The sequence below is a fragment of the Podarcis tiliguerta genome (genome assembly GCF_965153285.1).
Source record: "Podarcis tiliguerta genome assembly, chromosome: 11".
NCBI lineage: Eukaryota > Metazoa > Chordata > Lepidosauria > Squamata > Lacertidae > Podarcis > Podarcis tiliguerta.
In genome coordinates, this window is record NC_139544.1 from 2,847,732 (window position 1) to 2,857,518 (window position 9,787).

Here is a 9,787-nt window from a genome sequence, read left to right on the forward strand (position 1 = left end):
GGTGGTCCACAATACATTCTCACAATTGAGTCGTCCAATACTGTTTCCATGCATATTCAGCCAGCACTGTTATGATTAAATTAGAGTAATTCTGTGACTTCTCCCTTCTGTGTCAGGGGAGAAGCAGCTCATCCGCTCATTCACTGCCTTTTTCACAGAATATTACCGAAATCCCACAATTGCAAAAGAAGAGCTACAGGCTAGCTTGCACTAGCCACTGCATCTAGCTGTGGAGATCAGGAATAATAATTTGTTTGTGAATACCTTCCAGAAAATGGCTGAATGCAAATATCTCATCGTGATATATCTGTACAGTAACTTTTGCTGTCTTTCCAGGCTGCTTGGAAGTGGTTTTAGTCAGAATGTGCCGTGCCTTCAATCCACTCAACAACACTGTTCTGTTTGAAGGAAAATATGGAGGGATGCAAATGTTCAAGGCTTTGGGTAGGGTGGTTTCTTCATTGTTTACTCAAGCCATAAAATTGTGGTGTGATCTGTGTATATAATGGTGGCACCTGCAGCCATATATTATCAAATGAGTATCGACTCATCACCATTGAAGATATTTTAAATAAAAAGAATCTGTTAGATTCCACTGTCATTCCCCAGGCACTGCTTGTTTCCATATAAGTGAGGTCATAGGTTAATAACACTCTCGTTAATCTGAACCTCTGATTGTGTAATCATCATTTTAGATGCTTCTTCTCCAGCCCTTTGGGTAAACAGAGCTGGGAGAAACATTAACGCCATATTAAGATTTGGGGAAAGGGCAAAGTAGAAAGAATGTAAATCAGGGCTTGGATCCGCTTAAGTTTTTTATTTACTGTATAAGGTATAAAAATGATGCTAACGTACACTGAAGGTGGAAAACCTGAACTGATGTTTACTCTAATTGAGCACTAAAGAGCAAGGATTCACAGGGAAAGCTCAGGGCAAGAAAAAAATGCACAGACACAGAGCTTTAAAGCACAGGCCTGTGCCTGGGAAGAGCGAGGCAAAGGTAAGTGTGGATAAGCCCTTAATTGCATCACCCTTGACTAATAATAATAATCATAATCATAATCATAATAATAAACTGTACCCCACCCATCTGGCTGGGTTTTCCCCAGCCACTCTGGGTGGCTTACAGCACATATAAAACATAAGAAAATGTCAAACATTAAAAACTTCCTGATACGTGGCTGCATTCAGCTGTCTTCTAAAAGTTGTGTAGTTCTTTATCTCCTTGACATCTGAAGGAATGGCGTTCATCTGAAAGGAGGGTGTCACTGCTGAGAAGGTCCTCTGCCTGGTTCCCTGTAACTTCATTTCTTGCAGTGAGGGAACCACGAGAAGGCCCTCAGAGGTGTCTGGGCTGAACAATGGGGGGGGGGTGATTCTCCTTCCGGTATACTGGGCCATTATTCTGCTGTCCCATTTGTACTGTTGTATTTCACTGCTTTATATCTTTTTGTGAGCCTCCTTTATATTACTATTGTATGGTAGAAACAAAATTGATGCTCAAATATAAACAGTGAGAGTAATGAGAGTAAAATTATAATAATCGTGAAGTGATCAAGAACAAAAGGTAAAGCTGACTCATGAAAAGGGATTATATTAGCATCCACTTATAAGTGTACCTTCATAAGTGTGCCAAATAAATTTAAGCCACAATACAAGCCACAGGTCTATACATTAAACTCCGGTGGAAATGAGTTGGAATTATTTCTTATCTCTGAACTTTGTCAGCCACTCTGGAGTCTTGTCTTCTTCTTTTAAAGACTGGAGTAAAAGTGCTTTAAATGAGTCAATAAGCACATACAACTATATATTTGACTGGAACCTCATATCACACTTAGTTCTTTGTTCACTGTTATGTTATGTTTCAATCCAGCTTGTGGGAAGAGTTCTTTTATGACTATTGAATTGGCAACAACTGATAATCTGCTGTAAAACTATAACTCATTACACAGAAAGATTAGAAAAGTAACTGAAAACATACCTAGCCTTCTTTGTAGCATTCAGCACAATAGTTGGTTCTTTCTCTTTTTGAGTTTTCCCCGAGGTTGGATCCAGTGCTTTTTTCTGGCATACTCAAGGGTACTGGTTGGATCCAGAGTTACCTCTATAGATGGAAGAGCTTGTGAAAGAGCATGAGATTCAGCTAAGGTTCCCACTGAATAAAGATGATTTTTACTAGCTCCCCCTTAAGCCTCCCCTCCAACCTACCATGTTCATCAGAGTATGATGCTCTTTAGCAGTTATTTCAGAGGTTGCAGATGGAAAGGACGAATCAACAAAATACAACCAACTTCTTCCAGTAGGAACTTCCCATGACTGGAGTTTCACTCACAGGAACTCTGGATTCAAAATGTTGTATCTTTAGGATATATATGAGGCAAGTTAAATAAGGCCTCAAATAAATCGTCCAAAGGCAATAGTTTAGTTAGCTTCTCATTTGCACAAGAAATGGGCCTTCTCTGTCTTTAGTAGCTATAAGAAAAACGACAAGTGGTCTGTTGTCCTGTCACTGAAGTGCGATAGCAGTGAAAGTCATGCTTGCTGAACATCCCTTACAGACCCCAGAGAAAATATCCTCAGTTCTCATGTGCGCATGCTAATGTTCTGATCTCAATCAGCAGCTCTTCAGGGAAGATTGAAACTGCTTTTCCTCATAACTATCTCTAAGCACCAAGAATGTATGTGTTGTTAGTGTAGGAAATTGACTGGTTCTTCTGCATGATATATTTGTTTCACTGCCTGGATGTAAGGGAAATGGAAGAGAACTGATGCCCATTCATTATGGACACATGCATGCATTTGATCACAATAATATTCCTGGGAAAACATTACATGTGAAGCAATATGATTTTATGTTGACTTTGTCTTCTGCACGCAGGTTCTGATGACCTCGTGAATGAAGCATTTGACTTTGCAAAGAATTTATGTTCCTTGCAGCTGACTGAGGAGGAAATTGCCTTGTTTTCATCTGCTGTTCTGATATCACCAGGTAGTTATCTTCAACAAATTATACTTTCCCACCTGCGTCCCATAGAAACTTCACTATTTCCAGTTCTTTTCAGCCTATGCTGATTACTGTTGTTCTTCACATAAGTACGTACGTTAAATTACTGAATGGGTTTGATCTGTCTTGTATTTTGCCTGTAATTCAATAAAAATTACAACTGAAGAGGTTAAGCATTGAAGCTGGGCTACATGATCCCTGAGGTTTACAGGAACAAACTTGGGTAAATATGTGCTAGAGCAGGAATGAGCAATGGTCGGCCAGATGGTGATGGATGGTGCTATCATGCCAAACCGTTGGCATGCTAGCTGGGGACCAACCACACTGTTCTACTGCATGGCTTGGCCTTTACCATAGTGTATTATATTACAGTGCTTCTGCATAGTGGGTAAGTTTATCCTGATTCATGTGGCAGGTTTTTTAAAGTGCTACACAGCAGCACATAACCTGGTGACTCTTCCTTTTTCACATGGCAGAGAGCAACAGCTGAACAACCAGTGTAGGTTGTTGCTGTTGTTGTTGTTGTTGCTGTTGTTGTTGTTAGGTTGGAGAAAGAGGCTTGGAGGAGATTTTTTACTCTCTCATAGCTACCAGGCACATTAAAACTTGGTTAGATTTAAATCTCACCTCATCCACCTTTAAACAAACAATCTTCATGAAAATACTAGAATAAATCAGACATTTAGTTTTCCAAATAATTGAAGAGGTTACTCAGAGTTTCAGGAGTTACAGCAAAAAAAAGTCTCCACCTACAGGCAGAAAAGCAAAGAAGAAAAAAGGATCCAAATGACTTAAAAGAAAAGAACTTGGTTTCATCACAAAAGGATCGTGCAAGCTTTAGGAAAGCTGCAGGGTGTAAAATCTATTTTAGAGAGATTCATTCACTTGATTTTTCTTTGTCAGGGAGCCATTCCGCATGACTCCTTTCTTCCAGGAAGACAGCAGAGAGAGGAAAGGGGGGATCAAAAGTTGCTGGGAGCCCACTAAACTCCACCCATTGGCAGCTTGAACTCAGGGCCCAAGTTAACCCTTTCATGCATGCAAGTGTGAGTCAGTAACTGTATACTGTATTGCAACAGCATCTTCAGTATTTGCCAAAAGCTGCATAAAGAAGATGCCAGATGTATCTCTGTGGGGAGGGAGTTACACAACTGCCAGAGAGAATGCCAACCACTTTTAAGATGCTGAGGACAATGGAACTACCAAGAGAAACCTCTCTGCAGGGAAGGAGGTGGGCTTTCAGGCAGTGGCAATTTGCACAGCTAAACCTGAAGGCCAGTCATGCCAAACTGTAAAATAGGATTAGTGGAGAAGGAGAAGAATTGATGTTACAAGTTACAACTGCTGCTGTGTGCATGTTTGAATACAGAAGAGGTATGGCATATGGACTATATAGCCATATAACTCTGGATATCGTACAGCAAAGTTTCCATTGCACTTTAATTCAATTCCATTACTAAACTTGCGGACGTTTTCCTGGCAGTTACTTGATATTTCAAGGATAGAACCGAAGTATGATTTTGTTGCCCCTGCTACACGCAGCATTATCTTTATGGAATTCATCAACAGGATAATAAAAAGGAAAATTGCAGGAAAGCAGCTAAACCAGGACTGCTCTGGCCACTGTCAAATATCTCCACATATAAGAAAATAAGAGGCTCAGAACTACAGCAGAAAAGATGCCATTTCTAGTCCAAGAACCAGAAAGCACTAATCTTCAGTCAGAGCAGGAACTGGGAGAGGACATTCAGCATATTGGTTCAAACCACATTGCTTGCAATGGAAACAAACATTCTTGTTTTCAGTGGAATGTCCTTTAAAGTTATGTGGTTTCAAGTTTCACAAATTAGTGTCCCAATCATAGACTTACACAGTGGTCTGCTAGATTGTGTGGTAGGTTTCCAAAACATCTATTTTCCCCAGAACCTGCCTAGTACAGCTGTGATATGTGAGCAGCTTGCAGGGGCTGGGAAAGCCATAGGGCAAGGGTAGAGAGGAATGCATTGCTGCCTGCACCTAAAGTGAAAGCTAATATCAGATAAACCCAAATACTAAAAACTTAGCTCTTTTGAGATGGGGAGCTAAAATATTGCACTTCCTCCTCATGGTGGGGTTACAATGGCCACTTACTCTATTCGGGTGGAAGGCAGTTGTGGCCTGTCGTGGCAGCCAGGACTACTCGTGGGCATGGCCGGACACATTGCCGGATGGGATTGCCCACCAAATCCTGGGCACCTGAGGGAGCAGAGCCTCACTTATGGACTGGGAAGCAGATGCTTCTTCTCCAGTGCACCAGGGATGCTTGAAAGCCGACTGAGCCCGCCACCTTCATCACAGCTGGCAGAAGAGCGCACCCTCCCTCCCTCCTTGTCATGCTTTTGTAATGTGTCTTGTTTAGCCTTATTCTGCATTCCAAGTCACTTGTTTTTTACTATTCCTTGTTTTAATCATGTTTACCTCCTTGTAATACCTGACCTTGCTCTGGTTGCTAATGGTTGCCATATTTGGAGCCAGGAAGAAATTTGCCTGCAAACAGGCGAGGTTTTGCCTTTCCCATAGCAAAACGAGCAACTTTCCCCATAGCAAATTTGGGCAGGTAAGGCATTGGGTGGAATCCTAGTTATCCAGGTCCCAGTTGAATTGGTGCATCACCAAAGATCAGGTGTGTACTCATGGTTCCCTGTTAGAGGGGCCTTGGTGGAAGTCTCTGTCCAGAAGCCAAGTGTGGGGCAGGTGGGAATAGCCACCTTGGTAGTTTGCCGTCTTGGGGACACCATAAACCTTGGCACAACTCTGTCAAAGTTTCAGCCCTCTAGCAGGAGGCTGGATGGATATACACCCAATGCCTGAGCAAAAGTTCACCTGCATCTGGAATCAATAAAGTTGTGTCCATTTCTAATCCAGATCGTAGTCTGGTTGAGTTTGTTCCTTTATGCCTTAGCTATAGCTTCTGCGCAGGGAGGGGTGGCTCTGCAACTGGGACCACCACACTATTAACACCTATGGCTACAAGCCATCTTTCCATCTTTCTGGCTTTAGTTTATGCCTTCATTTGAATTTATTTTATTTCTTTTGGCCAGATCGGGCTTGGCTGTTGGAACCGAGGAAAGTCCAGAAGCTTCAGGAAAAGATTTATTTTGCACTTCAACATGTGATCCAGAAGAATCATCTTGACGATGAGACTTTGGCAAAGGTAGCTCTTCAGTACACAAACTGACACTCCTATGTAAAAAGTGTACACTTAATTAATATTGATTTTAATTCCCCCTTTTTCTGATTGGCTATTAGTGATTCCAATGTTCCTGCCCCCAAAGGCTTTCTTGTTTGAATCAAATAGTTCTTCACGCTCCTACCCAGGAATTTTCCTTGTATATCAGGGCTCACCATGTGATCTTCAGACATTGCTATGGCTTCTATTCCACACACATGCTAGAATCTACCCCAGAATTTAAAATCTGCTGCATCCAGTGTGTGAAGGGATTTGCATGTAGAGCAATAGATTGTGCACTTGGAGCTGTGCTGATGGAGTCTCCCTGCCCTGCAGTTTCCCCCACCCATACGCAAGGGAAGGATGCATGCCCAGCTAGAATGGCCTTTCGCTCCGGCTGATCTGCTGATCACAGGCTAATAGGCACAATGCAACTGCAAGTCAAGCTTGCTGGTGTTAGCCCCCAATTTAAAACATCAGTCAAGATACATTATAAAAACTCAAAGAAAAATAATTCAGTTTCAATCCCCATGCTCTGATAATTTGTATTACAATTAATTTATTTTATTTAAAGAAACCTTATTAGGCTCTAATTAAATTTTACAGCAGAGACCTGTCCCACCGCCTTCATGATGAATTGTTGTATTCTGCTCTTATTTTTATAGTGTGAATTTGAATGCAGTTATCTGAACTGTTTTCACTGTAATTGGAACTGTTTTATGACGTTTCATGCTTATTATTATTAGCTGCTTTGGGTTTATTTTATAAAGAAAAACAACCTCATAAACATAAAGCAGCTGGGCTGATTTGGATAAGGTCTTTGGTATGGCAAAGGGAATTCCAATGCTTCCCCTCCATCAGGAGCAGCCAGCATGGCGAGGCCGCAGTGCCCCAGAGCTGCTCTCCCAACATGGGGAAGCCAAGCCGGTGCTTCCGTCACTGAACGTGTGCAGTGTTCCTGACCTTGCCACCTCCCTGCCGCACCCCATATCATTTGATGAGCACCAGCAAGACTAGTGTCAGTCGGGCAGCTGCCAGCCACCCAGCCATACACACACACACACACCAGGGGCTTCTGCTTCCTGTATGTTATGGTCCAAGTCTTTCCCATGGAGCTGCTACTAGCCACGGAAAGGAAAATATACAGGCATAGAATGTGTGCCTCCATATATTTCCCTCCATTGCTCATAGTCTGCTCCTGTGCCCCAAGGGCACTCATAGGAATGTCACAACACAAGAAAGAGGAAATCAGAAAGCAAACGCCACACATTAAAAACACCAGTATAGATAAAACTAAAAAGTAGTCATATAAAGCTACTGGAGAGAAACATCAGTAGTAAAGTTTTAAACATTACAAATCTGTCAAATGAAAAGTGTTCTCTGTAGAAACTGGCCAGAGATGGAGCCTATTGGCTCCACATAGAGGATATTCCAGAGCTGTAGTGCCACCACTGAAAAGGCATTAACTCTTGTCCTTACATACCTAGTGGCCTAACACATAAAGCAAGCCCTCTGAAGTTAAGACCCAGGTAATCTATATGGCAGGTGGTGCTCCTTCAGGTAGCCAGAAAATAGCAGCTCCGGCAATGTAAGGATGTAGAACCCCACTTCCAACTCAGAGGCCCCAATCCAAATCACATGCACACACCTCTCTGTGTCATTTTCATGTACAGCTGCTGCTTTTAGAAGAAAATTGCAGCAGGAAAGCCAATCAGTTTAGAAATCAGGATTTCATGAGACAATTTCTTTAAGAATAAACTTTCTCTCAATTTGCTTCTTTGTCTGTCTTATAGTTAGTAGCCAAGATACCAACTATCACTGCACTTTGCAACTTGCACGGAGAAAAACTGCAGGTATTTAAACAATCTCATCCCGATATAGTGAATACACTGTTTCCTCCGTTATACAAGGAACTGTTCAATCCAGACTCTGCCACTGGCTGCAAGTGAAGGCAAAGCTAGAATATTTCATGGAATGCATCACTCTTCAGACAAAAGAATTGTTTTCATGGAGACTTTCTTAAATATGTCACTACTGCAACACTAGGAATGTCCTGCACTTAATAGAATTATTTTTCACCGCTACAGTTTGAAGAATGTAAATATGCACCTCTGAGTGGGGCCTGTTTTTGTTTCTCTTCTTTTTCCCTTTATGTTAATTTTTCCCTTCTTTTTGTTTTGTTTTGTTTATTTTTAACTTACCAGAAATTTGCAAATATAGAACACTGGGTGTTACCTTTATTTTTGATTTTATTTTATTGGGGGCTTTGTTTTTGGGAGACAAACTGTTTATAGAAGTTTATTGTAGATATAAATGAAAACAGAGGAGTACTTTGCGGTATTACTCTTGCTGTTTATTGTTCAAATATAATTTAAAAAATTTCCACTAAACTAGGCTTACCTATTTCTATGTTTTTAGCTAGTTAAATGCATGTGGCAATATGTGGCTGTCTTGGAAATAGGTGTGTGTGTGTGTAGGTGTGTATATATATATATGGGCATGAGCCTTTCCTGCCTGGGTGCCGTGTGCGTGCATGGAGGATACCTCAGGGGGCTTAAAAGAGCTCTGTTTCAACCCTCTCCTCAGCCAGTGTGCATGCAGCATTCTAGAGGAATCTGGGCAATGGGTGGTCTCTGTGTGCCTCCCATACCCCCATCTGAGCTCACATGAACGAGCTTTAGGGACTTCCCATTCTCTGTAAATTTCCATTATGCTATGCACAAACTGAGAGGAACAAGTGAAAACAGGTCTCCCTTACGCCCTTTGGGGATCTTTTAACACATGGGCAAGGATCATGTCCTGTGTGTATACATACATGGATAGTATATACCAGGGATGGATGGCTTTGACATTCTCTATCCTTAAAACAGCACTCAGGTGCCAGAAGTCTATTTTGCTACACATCTCTACTTCACCATGCCGGGCGGCTAAGCTCAATATGCCCAAGAGAGATGAAGTATTTAAAAAGCATTCATACATTAACATACATAAAATCAGCATTTCCTTTCCTCCAAATAAAACTACAGGCAAAGTTTAACCACAACGTGATTCAAATTTGGTAGCAACCCCAGACTCAGGATGAAATTGGTTAATGAATCACCAGATAGCCATCCCTGCTATATACCAATATAGTACATATATACACACACATATATGGAATACGCAAACACTTGCTGTAGCTTAAAAAATGCCTATTTTCTAGGGACGCTCTTCTGCATTTTTAACTCTTCATGTAATGTGCTAGTTTTATGTTGGGCAATTAGGATTTTGCTCTGCCATCCACCCATGTATAATGACAAGATGGTACCTTTTCTGATCAGTTTGTATATAATGTGAATGCAGTACGCAGTCAGTGAATGAAAAGTCAGGTTAGTATTGTGGTGCCAAAGCCTTGTCTGGATAATTCAAATGGACAGAGAAAAAGTTATTGGGAGATTCCCCCCCCCCCCCCGGTGATAAAACATATATTAAACCTAATATTATAGGACACAATGCCAATAGAGTATTTAAACCAGAGAGTAAAATGTAGACTTGTCCAAAACAGTTTTTTTGTGAATCAGAAAGAGTTTATTTTA

General features: G+C 41.3%; 1 protein-coding gene across 1 annotated transcript in view; it reads left to right on the plus strand.

Moving 5' to 3' along the window:
* RORB (RAR related orphan receptor B) overlaps positions 1-8,542 on the plus strand; it is a 144,216-nt gene extending 135,674 nt beyond the window's left edge. The window contains exons 7-10 of the mRNA XM_083403466.1: positions 337-444; positions 2,879-2,989; positions 6,085-6,197; positions 8,006-8,542. Coding sequence (XP_083259592.1) covers positions 337-444; positions 2,879-2,989; positions 6,085-6,197; positions 8,006-8,161 — 488 coding nt within the window. The 3' untranslated portion in view covers positions 8,162-8,542. The remainder of the gene's footprint in view (positions 1-336; positions 445-2,878; positions 2,990-6,084; positions 6,198-8,005) is intronic.
* Positions 8,543-9,787: the final 1,245 nt, after the last annotated feature.